General features: G+C 48.7%; 1 protein-coding gene across 1 annotated transcript in view; it reads left to right on the forward strand.

The window, feature by feature from the left end:
• The window catches only part of TAPBPL (TAP binding protein like), a 50,443-nt gene extending 31,290 nt beyond the window's left edge, over positions 1–19,153 (forward strand). The window contains exons 4-6 of the mRNA XM_077467131.1: positions 1,998–2,309; positions 10,582–10,881; positions 14,952–19,153. Of these exons, the coding sequence (XP_077323257.1) occupies positions 1,998–2,309; positions 10,582–10,881; positions 14,952–15,082 (743 nt within the window). The 3' untranslated portion in view covers positions 15,083–19,153. The remainder of the gene's footprint in view (positions 1–1,997; positions 2,310–10,581; positions 10,882–14,951) is intronic.
• The last annotated feature ends 2,152 nt before the right edge of the window (positions 19,154–21,305 follow it).

Below are 21,305 nucleotides of genomic sequence, written 5' to 3' on the forward strand. Positions count from 1 at the left end.
TTCTAACGTTCGTACGAATTTGGGGTCCGTTCGCAAGTTCTGGTACGAACCGAACCGGGGGGGTGTTCGGCTCATCCCTAGTGGATACATTAAAAAGGTCAAGAAAACCAGTTGCCACGTCCTAATCATAACTTCAAAAAGTAATTTGTAGGGAAGGGGGGAAGGGGGGAAAGAGAAGAACCTTCACACAAAAGACCTCAAGGAAAAGTGTAGGTTCTGTTGGACTTTTTAGGCAAAAGAAGAAGTTGTAAAAAACAATATATTCAAAAATATTATTTATTATTTAAAAAATAAAAAATAATAAAATTTAAAATAAAAACTAAAAAGGAAAAGATTTATAAATACACATCAAGTCTCGCTTGATATCCTGTCAAGATTAATACAATCTACACATAATTCATATTCATTTCCATATATATCCAAAGATTATCAGTTTGTACATTAATACAGGATGTAGAGGATATCAAGAGCACCAGAACATATTTAAGTTTCAGTTATATACTTGATATCCTCTACATCCTGTATTAATGTACAAACTGCTAATCTTTGGATATATATGGAAATGAATATGAATTATGTGTAGATTGTATTAATCTTGACAGGATATCAAGCGAGACTTGATGTGTATTTATAAATCCTTTCCTTTTTAGTTTTTATTTTAAATGTTATTATTTTTTATTTTTTAAATAATAAATAATATTTTTGAATATATTGTTTTTTACAACTTCTTCTTTTGCCTAAAAAGTCCAACAGAACCTACACTTTTCCTTGAGGTCTTTTGTGTGAAGGTTCCCTACAAATTACTTTTTTGAACACAGGATACTTTGTAACAGGGAATGGTACAAACAGATTACGTCTACACAGATTCAATTGTTTAGGAATGAATACCTAGCAATTATTGGGTCTGCTTACCAAAAAGGTCTCATTGACAAAGACACTTATGATTTTTTGAATGTGAAAAATCCTAGAATGGCAACATTCTACGCCTTACCCAAAACCCATAAACACTCTATTGTCCCTCCGGGCGGGCCTATAGTATCAGGCATCGGTTCTTTAACTGAGAATGCCAGTCGCTTTGTGGATTCCATTTTAATGCCACACGTATTGGCGTTACCGTCCTATACTAGAGACACTCTGGATTTACTCAAGCACATTAAAGGTATGGTCACACCTCCTGATGCCCTGCTCTTGACTCTGGATGTGGAGGTATTATACTCCAGCATCCCTCACAAGCAGGGCATCGGGGCTGTACGCACCTTTCTAAGGGAACAAGATCACCATCGCTGGGATTTTGGTGAATTTGTTGTTGAACTCCTCAGATTCATATCAACACGTAATGTGTTTGTATTCCAAGAGTCCCACTACCTCCAGGTGCCGGGAGTGGCTATGGGCACGTGTTGTGCACCAGCCTATGCCAACCTGTACCTTGGGGGGGTGGGAACGGTACATTTTTTCCAGTGATGCCTTATCGATGAATACCAGCCATGCATTATGCTGGCTGCGATACATCGACGATGTATTCATCATTTGGACAGATACTTTGGACAAACTGAATTCTTTTGTACAAACCCTCAATCAGAATTCATTTAATTTGAATTTTACAGGTTCCAGTCATGCATCCCAGATTACGTTCCTTGATCTTACGATTTTCAAAGACCATACGGGTTGTCTAGCTTCCACTTTTACACGCAGGCCAGTGCACATCCGGAGGGTTTGATACGCAGCATCCCAAACGCACAGTATGTAAGACTGCGTCGTAACTGTACTCATACAGAGGAATTTAAGGCTCAAGCAAACCTTTTACATGATCGCCTTAAGGTCAGAGAATATAGCAAGTCCATTCTACGTAGAGCCTACAATAAGGCCTCACGACAGTTGTTGTGCTGTGCCTAAAAAGTCCATAGCCCAATTTTTTCTTTTGTTTTTTACCAATTCCTCTTTCCTATTCCCCTCCTCCATCTGCCATTCTGTACTTATTTTGTGATGTCTCTCTTCAGGGGATCTCCTGGTGTCCTCCGGTCCACCTTCACAAAGGGCCTCCATCTCCACGGAAGCCAAGCTGACCTGTGAGGTATGGGGGAACGTGGAAGGCGTGGACATGGAGTGGCATCTGCAGAAGGACGGCAAAGGGAAAAGGATAAACCCAGAAGAAGACTCCGGTGTCTCTGTTGAAAAAAATGCCCAGGAAGGGAAGGAAGATCTATCACTGACCATATATCCACTGACTGTGCATTATGAGGGCACTTATATATGTGCAGTGAGCCTGGGGCCACATCGCCTACAGCAAATCCTCCAGCTGCAGATCAAAGGTAATACACTGAGGCTAGGGGGGTTGCAAAAAAAAACACAGTTTACTATGCTTCAGTTATGAATGAACGTAGTGAGTAATCTGTGCCGATCACTCATTGTGGTCATTCAGGAAAGGAAGGAGCTGTTAAATATGACATTTACCGGACCCTTCACCCACTGTCCATCCTGGAGGATCCTATTGTGTGCCTGCAGCTTCCAGGAGGAAGGACAGGAAGGAGGCCAGCAGCACTGCGGGGGTGGGAGGTTGGGGGTACACAGGGGGATTTGGGCAGAAGGGGAAAATGTATGGTGCACAGGATTGGTGAGCGGTGTGCCAGGGGGCAATTACTGGAACCGATCCCCTGTATGGTGCTCTCTGCAGTAGCTGAAAGCCATTGGAAGGGTGAGGAGAAGAAGCCGGCTTTCAGCTGCTGCAGAGAGAGACATACAGGGGATCGTTTCCAGTAATTGCCCCCTCTTTGCTGCACCGATCGCCTTCCTTGCTCACATCTGATTCCCGCTGCTGGCCTGGGCCTCATACAGGAGGACCGGTGGTGCCCCCCTTATCCCTGGCCCTGGGTGCATGCAAGGGGTGCAACTGGTAGAACAGTCCCTGGGTTCATACAGCAGTGTATCCAATTATAATGGCTCCAACTGGGTGATTGTTATTACAGTGCCTTGCGAAAGTATTCGGCCCCCTTGAACTTTTCAACCTTTTGCCACATTTCAGGCTTCAAACATAAAGATATAAAATGTTTATTTTTTGTGAAGAATCACCAACAAGTGGGACACAATTGTGAAGTGGAACGAAATCTATTGGATTTTTAAAACTTTTTTAACTAATAAAAAAATGAAAAGTGGGGCGTGCAAAATGATTCGGCCCCCTTGCGTTAATACTTTGTAGAGCCACCTTTTGCTGCGATTACAGCTGCAAGTCGCTTGGGGTATGTCTCTATCAGTTTTGCACATCGAGAGACTGAAATTCTTGCCCATTCTTCCTTGCAAAACAGCTGGAGCTCAGTGAGGTTGGATGGAGAGCGTTTGTGAACAGCAGTTTTCAGCTCTTTCCACAGATTCTCGATTGGATTCAGGTCTGGACTTTGACTTGGCCATTCTAACACCTGGATACGTTTATTTGTGAACCATTCCTTTGTAGATTTTGCTGTATGTTTGGGATCATTGTCTTGTTGGAAGATAAATCTCCGTCCCAGTTTCAGGTCTTTTGCAGACTCCAACAGGTTTTCATCCAGAATGGTCCTGTATTTGGCTGCATCCATCTTCCCCTCAATTTTAACCATCTTCCCTGTCCCTGCTGAAGAAAAGCAGCCCAAACCATGATGCTGCCACCACCATGTGTGACAGTGGGGATGGTGTGTTGAGGGTGATGAGCTGTGTTGCTTTTACGCCAAACATATTGTTTTGCATTGTGGGCAAAAAGTTGGATTTTGGTTTCATGTGACCAGAGCACCTTCTTCCACATGTTTGGTGTGTCTCCCAGGTGGCTTGTGGCAAACTTTAGACGAGACTTTTTATGGATATCTTTGAGAAATGGCTTTCTTCTTGCCACTCTTCCATAAAGGGCAGATTTGTGCAGTGTACGACTGATTGTTGTCCTATGGACAGACTCTCCCACCTCAGCTGTAGTCCTCTGCAGTTCATCCAGAGTGATCATGGGCCTCTTGGCTGCATCTCTGATCAGTCTTCTCCTTGTCTGAGCTGAAAGTTTAGAGGGACGGCCAGGTCTTGGTAGATTTGCAGTGGTCTGATACTCCTTCCATTTCAAAATGATCGCTTGCACAGTGCTCCTTGGGATGTTTAAAGCTTGGGAAATCTTTTTGTATCCAAATCCGGCTTTAAACTTCTCCACAACAGTATTACGGACCTGCCTGGTGTGTTCCTTGGTCTTCATGATGCTCTCTGCGCTTTCAACAGAACCCTGAGACTATCACAGAGCAGGTGCATTTATACAGAGACTTGATTACACACAGGTGGATTCTATTTATCACCATCAGTCATTTAGGACAACATTGGATCATTCAGAGATCCTCGCTGAACTTCTGGAGTGAGTTTGCTGCACTGAAAGTAAAGGGGCCGAATCATTTTGCACGCACCACTTTTCAGTTTTTTATTTGCTAAAAAAGTTTAAATTATCCAATAGATTTCATTTCACTTCACAATTGTGTCCCACTTGTTGGTGATTCTTCACAAAAAATAAAATTTTTATATCTTTATGTTTGAAGCCTGAAATGTGGCAAAAGGTTGAAAAGTTCAAGGGGGCCGAATACTTTCGCAAGGCACTGTATTATTATTATTATAATACAGGATTTATATAGCGCCAACAGTTTACGCAGCGCTTTACAAAATTAAAGGAGACAATACAGTTACAATACAAGAGGATTAAGAGGACCCTGCTCAGAAGAGCTTACAATCTAGTAGGGTGGGGCAGGTGGTACAAAAGGTCGTAGCTGTGGGGGATGAGCCGATGGAAATGGTAGGAGATGAGTTGGAGACGTGATCGGCTTCCCTGAAGAGATGAGTTTTCAGGGATCGCCTGAAGGCCACAAGAGTAGAGGGATAGCCGGGCCGGTGGAGGTAGTGAGTTCCAGAAGATGGGAGAGGCTCTGGAGAAATCCTGGAGATGAGAGAGCTTGAGAGTAGGAGGTCTTGAGAAGATCAGAGAGGACGGTTTGGGTGATATTTGGAGACAAGATTGGTGATGGAGCTCGGGGCAGAGTTGTGAATGGCTTTGTATGTTGTGATTAGTGTTTTGAATTTAATTGAATTCGCTGGGTGATTGGGAGCCAGGGTAGGGATTGGAGGAGAGGGTTGGCAGACACTGAATGGAGACCAGTGTAGGGATTGGAGGAGAGGGTTGGCAGACACTGAATGGAGACCAGTGTAGGGATTGGAGGAGAGGGGTGACAGACACTGAATGAAGGCCAGTGTAGGGATTGGAGGAGAGAGCTGGCGAACACTGAATGGAGGCCAGTTTAGGGATTGGAGGAGAGGGGTGGCAGACAGTGAATGGAGACCAGTGTAGGGATTGGAGAAGAGGGTTGGCAGACACTGATTGGGAGCCAGTGTAGGGATTGGAGGAGAGGGTTGGCAGACACTGAATGGAGGCCAGTTTAGGGATTGGAGGAGAGGGTTGGCAGACACTGATTGGGAGCCAGTTTAAGGATTGGAGGAGAGGGTTGGCAGACACTGAATGGAGACCAGTGTAGGGATTGGAGGAGAGGGTTGGCAGACACTGAATGGAGACCAGTGTAGGGATTGGAGGAGAGAGTTGGCAGACACTGATTGGGAGCCAGTTTAAGGATTGGAGGAGAGGGTTGGCAGATACTGAATGGAGACCAGTGTAGGGATTGAAGGAGAGGGTTGGCAGACACTGATTGGGAGCCAGTGTAGGGATTGGAGGAGAGGGTTGGCAGACACTGATAGGGAGCCAGTGTAGGGATTGAAGGAGAGGGTTGGCAGACACTGATTGGGAGCCAGTGTAGGGATTGGAGGGGAGGGTTGGCAGACACTGATTGGGAGCCAGTGTAGGGATTGGAGGGGAGGGTTGGCAGACACTGAATGGAGGCCAGTTTAGGGATTGGAGGAGAGGGTTGGCAGACACTGATTGGGAGCCAGTTTAAGGATTGGAGGAGAGGGTTGGCAGACACTGAATGGAGACCAGTGTAGGGATTGGAGGAGAGGGTTGGCAGACACTGAATGGAGACCAGTGTAGGGATTGGAGGAGAGAGTTGGCAGACACTGATTGGGAGCCAGTTTAAGGATTGGAGGAGAGGGTTGGCAGATACTGAATGGAGACCAGTGTAGGGATTGAAGGAGAGGGTTGGCAGACACTGATTGGGAGCCAGTGTAGGGATTGGAGGAGAGGGTTGGCAGACACTGATAGGGAGCCAGTGTAGGGATTGAAGGAGAGGGTTGGCAGACACTGATTGGGAGCCAGTGTAGGGATTGGAGGGGAGGGTTGGCAGACACTGATTGGGAGCCAGTGTAGGGATTGGAGGGGAGGGTTGGCAGACACTGAATGGAGACCAGTGTAGGGATTGGAGGAGAGGGTTGGCAGACACTGATTGGAGACCAGTGTAGGGATTGGAGGAGAGGGTTGGCAGACACTGATTGGGAGCCAGTGTAGGGATTGGAGGAGAGGGTTGGCAGACACTGAGCGGTTGGTAAGGTGGATAAGTCTGGCAGCAGCATTCATGATAGACTGAAGAGGGGAGGAGCCTATGGAGAGGCAGGCCAATGAGAAGGGAGTTGCAATAGTCAAGGCGAGAGATAACGAGGGAGTGAATGAGGATCTTGGTGGGCAAATTTTAGAGATGTTACGGAGGTGAAATCTACAAACTTTTGACAACGATTGGACTTGGGGCTGCAATGACAAGTCAGAGTCTAGGGTTACACCGAGAAGCCTGGCGTGGGGGGAGGGCCTGATGGTTGCATTGTTGATTTTGATGGAAAAGTCATGGAGGGGGGGGCACGGGTGAGGGGTGGGGGGGATACTGATAGCTCAGTTTTAGAGAGATTTCGTTTAAATGTCTTTACACTCCACAGTATCTGAAGTCATTTACAAAGCTGTCCTGACTCCACCTTGACTATTGACTCCAATTACTTTAATTGAAATGTTTTGATTTTGCAAACATTTTGGCAAAATTAAAATTCGACATTTATATTGTATAGACACATAGCTTGGTGGACCAATAATTATCCTTCCCAAACTTCTGCAGATTTTATCCATGGAAGATTTCAGCCCAGTAACAACGTTACCATTGATGTAGAACCAGCACATAATAAAATGGTAATTACAGTATAGAGTCCATAGAAGCGATGACATCAGTCCTTGACCTTTGATTGAGTGCAGTGGCGTAACTAGAACCTTCAGGGCCCCGATGCAAGAAACCATGAACGGCCCCCCCTGAACCCCAGCCAGGGCCCTTCCCTCCGAGTCCGGCGGTGGAACTCCAGGGCGTGGTCACAGGTATGACCTTTGTGAGCCCTGTAGTTCCACCACTGGCATCAGTAGTTTTTTTTTTATTAGTTTTTTTTTAGGTGCCCCATTGGGGGGCTGTCCCTAGGCAGGATGGGGTCCCCGTCCCCAGAAGAGATGAGGTCCTTTTCTCCAGGGCAGATGAAGTTACTGCCCCCAGGTGAGAAGGGGTCCCTGTCCCCAGGGGGAGATGGAGGGGGTATGTAATGGTGTGTGGGGGATGGGGTCCTCTCACTCACCATGACCAAGCTGTAGGCCGCTCTGCTAGTCACCCTCCACCTCCAGCCACCCGTGTGCATGGTGCACTGGTACCCCTAGCTGCCTATGCTGCTGCCGGCCATATGTAGAGGGGGCTGCATGGGCCCCCTGCAGCACAGGGCAGAGTTGCGGTCGCGACTGCTGCATTCCCTATAGTTACGCCCCTGATTGAGTCTAATGTCTCTACCACATATGCTTGCTCTGGAAGCCAGTTGACCTACTATAGTAGAGTATTTTTTTTGGGATATGTGTGAGAAAACCTGAGCACTAGAAGAAGCCCAGGCAAGCATGGGGAGACCATAACTAAAATAGCAGGTCTAGGATGGGTCAAAGGGGTGTCCATAACCTAGGAAGTCATTAAAGCTCCAAAGCTTTAGGGCCAGTTCACACAGCGAGGCGAGGCGAGGCAACACGGCTCGCCTCGCCTCGCTCCCGCAAGTCGCCCCCGTTCTGTACAATGGAACCATTCTGAGAGGAGCGACTCGAGTCGCTCCGACTCAGAAAAAAGGTTCCTGTACTACTTCGGGGCGACTTCGGGGGCGACTTGCATTGACTTCTATACAGAAGTCCTCTGCAAGTCGCCGCTGAGGTCCCCGCAGGTCGCGGCGAGGCAAGTCGGAGACGCCTCGCCGCGCCTCGCTGTGTGAACCGGCCCTTACTATTGACTCCAATGACTTTCATTGAAATGTTTCAATTTAGCAAACGTTTTACTGAAATGAAAATTGTACATTTAACTTGCTCCTAACGTGGAGACCAGTCCCCCCCCCCCTCCCCCACGGTCGGTATTCAAAATTTCCAACAGGATCATGAAGCATTTTTTTTCAGATATTTTGCATAAATCTTCCATCTTGGCAAGGATCGTTGGGTGGTGATGAACTTGGCCAACCATCATGGTCTCAGCACATACAGTAGATATTTTGAGACACGGGTGGAGACATTGTGCCAAGAAAGACTGGTCCATGCTCACTTGTGCTTCATGAACGATCAATGATTATTTGCCCCAATCTCCTAATAACAATGTTCTAGTTATGATTTATGTAGAGCCACCATATAATAAATAGGTCTCTTTATAGAGTATATAGAAGAGATGACATCATTCCCTGCCTGATGATTGAGTTCACAGTCTAATGCATTTATCACACATGCATGCTAGATACACTTACTCTGGAAGCCGATTGACCTACTACCCTGTTTCCCCGAAAGTAAGACATCCTCCGAAAGTAAGACCTCCCATCAGGTTTCCCTCTCGCAGATATATAAGGCACCCCCCGATAATAAGGCATCCCCCCGGTAATAAGACATCCCCCGATAAAAAGGCCCATAAAGCTACCATAAGGCGTCTGACTCTTCTGGACCATAGCGGTGGGCTCTGCCACGCAGCTCACTGATTGGCCGCAGCTCAGCCGGAGCTGTTCAGGCAGGTAGGTGCGAGGTCTCTTTAAATCAGTGAGCTGCGGCTGGCTCTCTGAATGACGAGTGACGTCACCCGTCATCAGAGAGCCCGTCCTGCCGCCAGCACAAGCTGTCACCTTCTGCCGCCTGCTGCTTGCTCTTCCCTGACGCAGTCTGGCTGACTCACAATTAGACAGTGAGTCGCGCTGGGCAGGAGTCGGGCACATTGTGTGGAATCTGGCCTCCACAGACACACAGGGGTGACTGAGGTGGGGGAGGGGGGGGATGTCTGGTAAAGGGTGGGGATGTCTGGTGAAGATGGAGGGGGGGGAGACTAAATAATCCACTGGCACATAGGTGGGTGGAGGGGGACTCACTTAAAATGACACAGGGTGGATTTGAGGGGGGGGGGATCAAAATGGCACAGGAGGATCAGAAGGGGACAGAATCAATAAATGTGTACCCTATTCATCTTCATGGAAAAATAAGACATCCCCTGAAAATAAGACCTAGCACATCTTTGGGAGCAAAAATTAATATAAGACACTGTCTTATTTTCGGGGAAACAGGGTAGTAGTGGGGGCTGGTGCTCAAAATTTTGAGAAAACCAACGTCGACGTCCCCCCCCCCCCCCACGGGAGATGGACAGTAAGGTGGAAATTAGAGGCTTCCTTAACTTAGGAGGCAAATGACAAGGGTTCGGGGTAGGGCTGCTGCTCCTTGCTCCAGCTACTCCTCAGTCCAGGGCTGTTGCTTATTCCAAGACCTGCTTCCTGATTGGCTGGAAGGAGAACCAGGAAGATAACAGCCAATATTAAAGAGGAGCTGCACCTAAAAAAAAAAATATTAAAAGCCAGCAGCTACTAATATTGCAGCTGCTGACTTTTAATAATATCACACTTACCTGTCCCAGGTTCCAGCGATGTCGGCGGCAGATGACGAGCGATCGCTTGTCTCGCTGCAGCCACCGCCGCCATCCTCTGTCAGGGAATCGGGAAGTGAAGCATGAGGGCTTCACTGCCCGGTTCCCTACTGCGCATGCGCGAGTTGCGCTGCGCTTCTCTTATGGTCTCCCGCTGTGTCTCTGGGAACTGTGTGTTTCCCAGAACACAACGGGGGGGGGGGGGGGGCGGAGCGATGCGGGGGTCTGCGGCGGTCTGGCCGGAAGTGGGTGCAGTTACCTGGATTATCCAGGTAACTGCACCCCCCCTCCCCCCCAAAAGGTGCCGATTGTGGCACCGGAGGGGGGGAGGGATAATACTAGCGGAACTTCCCCTTTAGGGTGAAGAACCGCTTTAATTCACACAACTGGGTGGGTTTAGGGCGCAGTGCTCTCATTGTTTGAAGTGTATAGATCTGTGGTCCTGATGGGGGAGGAGGGACCAGGGGCAGATATACCATTGGTGTAGAGACTGTCCAGCTAGACAATAGAACCTTGTGGGACCTAGGGGCACATTTGTACTAGATGGGTACTGGGACTCTTCTAAGTGCCATGTACACAACTTACTCCTATCTAGCACTATCTGTTTTACATGGCCAGCAGTCGATTGTAGAGGAGGCCCAAAGATTGGTCTTGTGTAGGGGCACCATGCTAAATATGTCCTTCTGTTAGGACAAGAACCTCACTTGTGTCTCTCTTTTCTCAGAACCTCCTCAGGTGACGCTTTCTCTAGTTGAAGATCCAGTCCCAACCCTGATCTGCCGCACTGATCACTACTATCCTCTGGATGTGGAAGTGGAGTGGCAGCTGAATGGGGCACCACTGACAGACGCTACCCCGGTCGTCTCCAGCCATCGAAGGAACAGCGATGGGACATACAGTCTCACCAACCAGCTCCAGGTGTCCATGCCTCTGTCTGGAGCCTCTCCTGATAAATACAATTGTGTTGTGTCACATGTGTCCAATGAGGAACCCATCCAGGTTGAGATCACCGTCTCTCCACCAGGTATCGTCATCGTGTTCTTTACTCAAATTGTCTGTCTGTTAGGATAGGTATAGGTGATATGATAAATCTGTTTTGGCCAAAATGTCTTGCATCCCATGTCATAGTCCTCTCCTTTCTGGGAGTGTCTAATTACTGTCTGTGCTGGTCCATCTCCTCTTCCCACCCCCCTCCTACAGTGTATTATAGAGGGTCAAAGCTCTGAGTCTGCTGGGGCTGTTGACATAAAATTCAAGATGGCGGCAGTGCAAAACCCACCAGCAGTCTCAGGGTGTCATGGTTATGCAGTGATCTTCCTGTGTTTGCTTACCTTCCCTCATGTCTTCAGACTAAGAAGCCAGCCACTTCCACCTGGTGGTTTTTATAACCTCTCCTCTAAGCATGGCTCCACCCCAGGCCTATCAGGGAGCCCTATATTAACCTGTGCACTGCAGGCCTCAGTGCTGATCAACCATTGTGTATCCTTTGTGTGTTTGGCTTCCTGGTTCCTGCCGTGTGCTCTGCTACTGTTTCCGTTACTGACCTTGGCGTGTCTTGACTATCCCTGTTTGCCTGTGATCCTGACCTTTTGGCGTGTACCCGACTATTCTTGTCTGCTTGTGGCCCGACCTTGGCTTTGTCCCTCACCATCCCTATCCTCCTGTTGCCTACTGTGGGTGTGAGCTGGGGGACCCTGGGGGTCGCGACCTGGAGCCAGTTGCAGCCAAGTCCATCCTCACCACTGGAGGCGCTGGTGAACACCTGCTGGCTCTTAGACTCAGCGCCCCAGGGAATCTTACACTCTATCCCCAGTGGGATTTGTCCCCCGTCTGCAGCAGTCAGCCGTAGGGTCCACAACCTTGCGGTGCACTCCGGATCCCTACGGTGTGCATCTGTCACCTCGCCTCAAGGTGACCTGACACAGGGCTTTGGGATGTCTACAAAAGAGAGGTTTTTGCATGGGAATAACATACAAAAAACACATTAAATGCCCATATAATCTTCCGGAAAGATTGTGTTGAATGGTCTGGTGATGGGTTTCTTTAAAGGTACACTGCCATGAATTTTAAAAATTGCCCAAATACCCTGCCATAAGTGCTTCCCTTTCCTGATGCCCATGTCACCAAACATTGATCCATTTAAGAAATATGGTCCTCCAAAATTGATGAGATACCGAAACATCCAGAAGTGTTTATCTCCAGTATCCTGATCTATCTATTGCTCAATGGTTCCTCCTGCTGACCTCCACATCACTAAAGGACAGAGTATTGACAGGACCAGGGCCACCCTTGGAAATCATAAAGCCCCAGGGGCGTAACTATAGGGGGTGCAGCAGTCGCGACCGCAACTGGGCCCTGTGATGCAGGGGGCCCATGCAGCCCCCTCTACATATGGCCGGCGGCAGCATAGGCAGCTAGCACACACTATTACATACCCCCTCCATATCCCCCTGGGGACAGGGATCCTTTCTCACGTGGGGACAGGGACCCCCACCTCCCCTGGGGACAGGGACCCCTTCTCACCTGGGGGAAGTAACTTCATCTGCCCTGGAGAAAGGGACCTCATCTCTTCTGGGGACGGGGACCCAATCGTGCCTAGGGACAGTCCCCCAATGGGGCACCTAAAAATGTAAATAAATAAAAACTACTGATACCAGTGGTGGAACTACAGGGCTCACAAAGGTCATACCTGTGACCACGTCCCTGGAGTTCCACCGCCGGAGTCGGAGGGAAGGGCCCTGGCTGGGGTTCAGGGGGGCCCTTCATGGTTTCTTGCATCGGGGCCCTGAAGGTTCTAGTTAAGCCACTGTAAAGCCCCATGAGGTTTACCAGACAGGCACCCCCCCTAGCTATACAGTCACGAGGATCAGCTCACCTTTCTGCCCTGAACACAGCAGGAATAGAGTTACCGGCAACGTTCATAGAGAGGGGACATGGAGGGGTGTGAACCCCTCATTAGCTGTCCCCTTTAGGTTACCTCACCTTATCTACATTGTAACAGTGCAAGGCCCTGCAACTATGTGCATTTAGGTCATGGTTAGGAAAATGCCACCTGAGAGGCTCCAGTATGTGTTTTGTGAGCAGAGAAAACGGTGTTTTAAGTTTTCTCTGGGTTTTATAGTCCTGGAGTTTAGAGGTTTCAAAGAGTCTTGGGGTGGGACAGAACCTTTAATTCTGTGTCTAGGTTTTCCTGGAGTTCTGCACCTGGCACACACTCGTTACATACCAGCTCTAGTGAGGACTCGCGGCAGCTGCTGTCATTTGGATCCAGTGTCTCTGCGTGAAGACAACGGTGTGTTCCAGCGAGAAGGGGTGACCTCCTCAGAAGACAAGACCCTATGCTGGAGGGAACTTCTTGCTCATAGAACTGGAAAAGTCAGGACAGCTATGCTAGTCCAGAGAGACTGAGAAAGCTGAGGCAACTAGTGAGTCCACAGAGGGGGCTGGGGCAGGGGCGTAACTATAGGGGGTGCAGCAGTCACGACCGCAACTGGGCCTTGTGATGCAGGGGGCCCATGCAGCCCCGTGTACATATGTCCGGCAGCAGCATAGGCAGCTAGGGGTACCAGTGCACCATGCTCACGGGTGGTGGAGGTGGAGGGTGACTAGCAGAGCTCCATGCTCGACTATCACACTGGCTGCTCTTTAGTTGTGTATTCCCCACATGACCTGTGTCCTCGGCCGGCTCCTCAGAGTACCCCTCTCCTGCTCCATGCATTGCCGCTCAGTCCGATGTCTGTTCTCCCCAGCCAGAGTCCCCCTCCCCCCCCCCTGAGTCCGGCCCACACTGCACTGCATACTTCTCCCGGGTAAACAAACTTTAAGCACACAGATGCAGTGCAGCCCTATGAGAGCCCCCCGGAGGACACTGCAGGCTTGTCTGCCAGCCCCCCTCCTCCCCCGTCATACACAGATGATGAAAGGTCTTTCTGGGAGATATGCTGATCGCCCGTCCAGCACACTGGATGGAGCCCAGGCCAACACAGATGAGTGCGCGGCCTGCAGCTTGGTCATGGTGAGTAAGAGGACCCCATCCCCCACACACTATTGCATACCCCCTCCATCTCCCCCTGGGGACAGGATCCCCTTCTCACGTGGGGACAGGGACCCCTTCTCACCTGGGGGCAGTAACTTCATCTGCCCTGGAGAAAAGGACCTCACCTCTTCTGGGCACCCCATCCTGCCTAGGGACAGTCCCCCAATGGGGCACCTAAAAATGTAAAAATAAAAATAAATACTGATACCAGTGGTGGAACTACAGGGCTCAGAAAAGGTCATACCTGTGACCACGCCCTGGAGTTCCACCGCCGGACTCGGAGGGAAGGGCCCTGGCTGGGGTTCAGGGGGGCTCTTCATGGTTTCTTGCATTGGGGCCCTGAAGGTTCTAGTTACGTCACTGGGCTGGGGGGAGTCCTATCTGGAGGCCAGAAGTGGTCCCGTACAGCGAGGTGTTGTGATAATAGGCTAAGTGTGCCTGAAGAACCTCTTGTGGTCTGGAAGACCAACGTCAATAGCAGTGGAGCTGCTGAAGTCTAGCTAAGGTGGGTTAGTATTTTCTGTTACTTGTTGATGCTTTGTGAAGCTGAAACCCCTGCTTAGGCAACCTTTAATTCAGTTTAACAAAAGTGGGCTGCCATGCCCTTCAAACACAATTTGGACCGACATGAACTTCACTAAAAAAACATCTACCTTTGAGCTAGCTAACCCCCATATCACGATATGCAAGCTCATCCTTCTTCTAAGCTGAACCCAGCTTCCCTGCTGTCCTGATGAGGCCAAAGTCCAGTAGGGGTGTATTGACTTTATCCCTCTATCGACAGCCCTGGGGGGAACCACTATGTGGGCAGTAGGGTAGGGGGTACTTGAGATACGCACTCAAGTGTTGGTTTTTCTAGTGGACTTCAGGGGACAATTCCTCATGAATGGAGTTGTGTTGGGTGGCATGAGTAGGGTTACTTTAAAGGAAACCTGTACTGAAGAAGCATAAAGACTGACGTTGTTGACCTTCGCTTCTTACAATGCCTGTATTCTGTAGTCCAACAAAAAATATTTCCGTTTCATAGATTAATATCGTATTTTTCTCCCTCTCCACAGAACCTGCGCTGCTATTCCAGATCGTCTGCTTTGCTTCCTCACTTATCTTATTGGCCGTTATGCTCAAGGCCATCTATATGTTTGCACGGACAGTTCCTCACGGGGTGGAGAAGGAAAAAAAATTATCTTGAAATTTGCCCTGTGCTGAACAGGACCGCACGGAGTTTACAGGAATTTTCTACCGGTAGCGATTAGATGTCAGACACATGATTGGTTTTACACTGGAGAATGTAGGAGATCTTTTTCATTTTTGTATTTTTGTATTAAGGTATCGAACCCAATATGGAGGACGTTGGTAAGAGGTGATCATTTTAGGACCAAGTGCTTTCATTACCGGTCTAGCAATATGAGAATGTTACTGGTTTCCATGTGACAGTACTGAGCCAACTAGAAGCACTAGGTCAATCAACTTGAAGAACTAGGCCAATCCAACCAGAAGTACTGGGCCAATCCAACCAGAAGCACTAGGCCAATCCAACCAGAAGCACTAGGCCAATCCAACCAGAAGCACTAGGCCAATCCAACCAGAAGGACTGGGCCAATCCAACCAGAAGGACTGGGCCAATCCAACCAGAAGCACTAGGCCAATCCAAACAGAAGCACTAGGCCAATCCAAACAGAAGCACTGGGCCAATCCAAACAGAAGCACTGGGCCAATCCAACCAGAAGCACTAGGCCAATCCAACCAGAAGCACTAGGCCAATCCAAACAGAAGCACTAGGCCAATCCAACCAGAAGCACTTTGCCAATCCAACCAGAAGCACTAGGCCAATCCAAACAGAAGCACTAGGCCAATCCAACCAGAAGCACTTTGCCAATCCAACCAGAAGCACTAGGCCAATCCAACCAGAAGCACTAGGCCAATCCAACCAGAAGGACTGGGTCAATCCAACCAGAAGGACTGGGCCAATCCAACCAGAAGGACTGGGTCAATCCAACCAGAAGGACTGGGCCAATCCAACCAGAAGCACTAGGCCAATCCAACCAGAAGCACTAGGCCAATCCAACCAGAAGGACTGGGTCAATCCAACCAGAAGGACTGGGCCAATCCAACCAGAAGGACTGGGTCAATCCAACCAGAAGGACTGGGTCAATCCAACCAGAAGCACTGGGCCAATCCAACCAGAAGCACTGGGCCAATCCAACCAGAAGAACTAGGCCAATCCAACCAGAAGCACTAGGCCAATCCAACCAGAAGCACTGGGACAATCCAACCAGGACTGGGCCAATCCAACCAGAAGGACTGGGCCAATCCAACCAGAAGGACTGGGCCAATCCAACCAGAAGGACTTGGCCAATCCAACCAGAAGCACTAGGCCAATCCAACCAGAAGCACTGGGCCAATCCAACCAGAAGGACTGGGCCAATCCAACCAGAAGGACTGGGCCAATCCAACCAGAAGGACTGGGCCAATCCAACCGGAAGTCCATTTCCCAGTGTATATTATGACTCCAGCAGCTCACAGATTATACAAGGCTTTCTTTTTTACTCCCAGCAACTGAAAGGATCTGTGGGAGTGGTCAGTAAAGTGAACATGTTGCTTTGCCTTGCATGAATGAAGCACAGATTCACATACAATTTGGGGTATTTTTTACAATTGTTGAATGCTTACCTGCCCCATAAATTTTTTCCAGGTACCAGTTTGTGTAGTGCCTACATACAGTTATATACATTAGTGCCTTTACAGAGAGCCGTGGATTGGCAACTCTTTCTTATGGCTCATGCACATGGATGTTTGCAAGTGCACATATCTTCTTGAGCAGGGGTCTCCAAACTGGGGTCCATGGGCCACATGTGGCCATTCGCTTGCCTTTATCCATCCCCTGAGGCAGTAATCTTCCACTGACTACAAAGACGAGGCACTATTTCTCCCACTGATATCAGAAATGGGGAACTAATTCTCCCATTGACACCAATGATAGAGCACTATTCCTCCCACTGACACCAATGAAGGGGCACTATTCCTCCCACTGATACCAATGATGGGGCACTATTCCTCCCACTGATACCGATCATGGGGCACTACTCCTCCCACGATACCAATGGTGGGGCACTATTTCTCCCACTAATACCAATGGTGGGGCACTATTCCTCCCACGATACCAATGATGGGACACTATTCCTCCCACTGATGCCAATGATGGGCACTATTTCTCCCACCGATACCAATGATGGGGCACTATTCCTCCCACCGATACCAATGATGGGGCACTATTCCTCCCACTGATACCAATGATGGGGCACTATTCCTTCCACTGACACCAATGATCGGGCACTATTCCTCCCACTGATACCAATGATGGGGCACTACTCCTCCCACGATACCAATGGTGGGGCACTATTCCTCCCACCGATACCAATGATGGGGCACTATTTCTCCCACTGATACCAATGATGGAGCACTATTCCTCTCACTGATACCAATGATGGGGCACTACTCCTCCCACTGATACCAATGGTGGGGCACTATTTCTCCCACTGATACCAATGATGGGGCACTATTCCTCCCACCGACATCAATGATGGGGCACTATTCCTCCCACTGACACCAATGATGGGGCACTATTCCTCCCACTGATACCAATGATGGGGCACTACTCCTCCCACGATACCAATGGTGGGGCACTATTCCTCCCACCGATACCAATGATGGGGCACTATTCCTCCCACTGACACCAATGATGGGGCACTATTCCTCCCACGATACCAATGATGGGGCACTACTCCTCCCACGATACCAATGGTGGGGCACTATTCCTCCCACCGATACCAATGATGGGGCACTATTTCTCCCACTGATACCAATGATGGAGCACTATTCCTCTCACTGATACCAATGATGGGGCACTACTCCTCCCACTGATACCAATGGTGGGGCACTATTTCTCCCACTGATACCAATGATGGGGCACTATTCCTCCCACCGACATCAATGATGGGGCACTATTCCTCCCACTGACACCAATGATGGGGCACTATTCCTCCCACTGATACCAATGATGGGGCACTACTCCTCCCACGATACCAATGGTGGGGCACTATTCCTCCCACCGATACCAATGATGGGGCACTATTTCTCCCACTGATACCAATGATGGGGCACTATTCCTTCCACTGATACCAATGATGGGGCACTACTCCTCCCACTGATACCAATGATGGGGCACTATTCCTCCCACCGACATCAATGATGGGGCACTATACCTCCCACTGATACCAATGATGGGGCACTATTCCTACTACTGACACCAATGATGGGGCACTATTCCTCCCACTGATACCAATGATGGGGCACTATTCCTACTACTGACACCAATGATGGGGCACTATACCTCCCACTGATACCAATGATGGGGCACTATTCCTACTACTGACACCAATGATGGGGCACTGTTCTACCCATTGACACCAATGATGGGGCACTATTCCTCCCACCAACATCAATAATGGGGGACTAATCTTTCCATTGACACCAATGATGGGGCACTAGTCCTCCCATTGACACCAGTGATGGGGCACTAGTCCTCCCATTGACACCAGTGATGAGGTACTATTCCTCCCATTGGCACCATCAATGTGATTTTTGCCCAAACCTATGGCATTTTCTGGCCCTCCTAAAGTTTGAAGGGCAGTAAACTGGCCCTTCATTTCGAAAGTTGAGACCCCTACTCAAGAACGTTATTTTTCAACCTTTTTTTTTTTTAACACGGAGGAACCCTTGAAATATTTTTCCAGGCTCAGGGAACCCCTAGCAACCTCTGAAGGAACCTTAGAGTTGCACAGAACCCTGGTTAAGAAAGGCTGCTCTGGAGTAATATTCCCAGCCTGGGAAGCCACAGGTGGCATATGTGACCGAGGCCTAATCACAGCTAGCTATACCATCCATGACCTGCATAAATGAGAACCTTCACAGAGGGAACACGCTTTTTAATAGGTGTTGTTGCATGTATTATGGGAGAATTTACTAAAACCGGAGAATGCTAAATCTGGTGCAGCTCTGGATTTTAATGCCAAAGCTTAACTGAACAAGGTGAAGTTGGAAGCCGTTTGGCTGACCATGCACAGCTGCACCAGATTCCGAGGGCTGCAGTATTTGTAAATCTCCGCCTATGCCTTGTATGTTGTTAATTTAATTATTACTGTTTTGTTTATTACACAAAAGTGAGTGAATCCCCCAGAATAAAGAATTCCATGGTTTCTGATACTTGTGTTTCTGTGATCCAGCCATCTATTTTAATGGACCCGCGGAGTTCTTCTCCTCTTCAGATCTTCTTGCATCAGTGGGCATTCCTCGGTGGTGCAGAGAGTGGCACTAATGTCAGTGTACCTCTCTTCCAGTGGCGGCCCCGTCCATTAGGGGAGCAGGGGCGCCACCCCCCTAATCCATGCGCTCGGCCCCCTAATCCCCTTGCGGGGCGGCGGACACTTGGATTTCAAAGTGTCTTTTTTTTTGTAGTAGAAAAAATGTAGCTGGATAGCCGCACTCTGAATTATTCAACTTTATTTCAAACAGTCACAGCTATGGCTAAGCACCGTGTTCGGTGTGAAACATGTCAGCGGCTGTGCAGTTAGTATGTTTACCAGCCTAGATGCTATGATTTTAATTGCATTTTTTAAATAAAGTTGAATAATTCGGAGTGCGGCTATCCAGCTACATTTTTTCTACTTCAGTTCCTGTTGCAAACAGAGCCAGCACCCTGTGGGATTGTGGAGACAGCTGTTTTGGGAGAAGTCATTACCTTAGAGCGGTAATTCTTTGTCTTTTTTTTTGTAACCGCTAGCCAACCAGTCGCCGCAGTTGCACTGCGGCAACATGGCTTGGCTGTACGAATCACCGTCATGTTACGTTGGTAACATAAACGGCCACTAGAGGGTGCTTGTGCGCTTCCGGAGGCGCGTGCCCCCCCTCCCCCCCCCCGCACGCTCCCTGAGCCGATGCGAGTGCCCAGCGGTCTTGATCACCTCCGGCCTCCCGCGATCGCTCGGGGGACACGGAGAACCGGGAGCTTCCGGTTCTCTGAGGACTTAACTGACAGATCGTCTGTTCATACAGAGTATGAACAGCGATCTGTTAGTTTCCCTGCACAGTCCCCTCCCCCCCTTCAGTTAGAACACATACTAGGACACACAATAACCCCTTCACTGCCCCCTAGTGTTATCTGCTTCACTGCCAGTGACATTTTTACAGTACTCAATGCTATTTTAATCGCACTGATTGCTGTATTAATGGCAATGGTCCCAAAAATTTGTCAGAAGTGTCCGACGCGTCCGCCATAATGTCGCAGTCACGATAAAAATCGCCGATCGCCGCCATTCCCTCCTGTATTCTAGATTGTAAGCTCTAACGAGCAGGGCCCTCTGATTCCTCCTGTATTGATTTGTATTGTAAGTGTACTGTCTGCCCTCATATTGTAAAGCGCTGCGCAAACTGTTGGCGCTATATAAATCCTGAATAATAATAATAATTCCGATTGAAAAAGCCTATGGCCGCCATTACTAGTAAAAAAATAATTATTAATAAAAATGCTATAAAACTATCCCCTTATTTTGTAGACACTATAACTTTTGCGCAAATCAATAATCGCTAATTGTGATTTTTTTTTTTTTTTACCCAAAATATGTAGAAGAATACGTATCGGCCTAAACTGAGGAAAAAAAATGTTTTTTATATATTTTTTGGGGATATTTATTATAACAAAAAGTTAAAAATAATGCGTTTTTTTTTCGAAATTGTCGCTCTATTTTTGCTTATAGCGCAAAAAATAAAAACCGCAGAGGTGATCAAATACCACCAAAAGAAAGCTCTATTTGTGGAGGAAAAAAAGGACGTCAATTTTGTTTGGGAGCCACGTCGCACGACCGCGCAATTGTCAGTTAAAGAGATGCAGTGCCGAATTCGTCGAAAGTGATCTGGTGTTTGGCTAGCCAAATGGTGCAGGGTTGAAGCGGTTAAGCAAGTGACTAGAGCCGGAGGCTGTAATTGGCTTCAAAAAGGATGGGCTCGGGGGGGGGGGGGGGGGGGGGGTTGGCAGAGCACTGCACCATGAGCCCACCCATTTGTGTAACATTAGAAAAATGTTATAGTGTCTTCCTGCTTCTCCTCCCAGCCAATCAGGAAGCGGGTCCCAAATTGGCCTGGGAAGAGGAGAAGCAACAGCCTCTTCCAGGAGCCCGGGTTCAGCAGTGCACCACCACCACCTTGTCCTCCTCCCCGCACCTCTACCACAGTATAAGGTAAGGCTACAGATTGTGTGCACGGGGGGTTTGGCGGTAGTGCGAGTGGATCGAGAGCCACACGGAGGGGGGGTGTGAGGGGGCCGCCCCCCCCCTCGTCACCCAAAATATTGAACACCA

Source organism: Lithobates pipiens, unplaced genomic scaffold (assembly GCF_037356315.1).
Source record: "Lithobates pipiens isolate NorthernLeopardFrog02 unplaced genomic scaffold, aLitPip1_a1.2 Scaffold_47, whole genome shotgun sequence".
Lineage (NCBI taxonomy): Eukaryota > Metazoa > Chordata > Amphibia > Anura > Ranidae > Lithobates > Lithobates pipiens.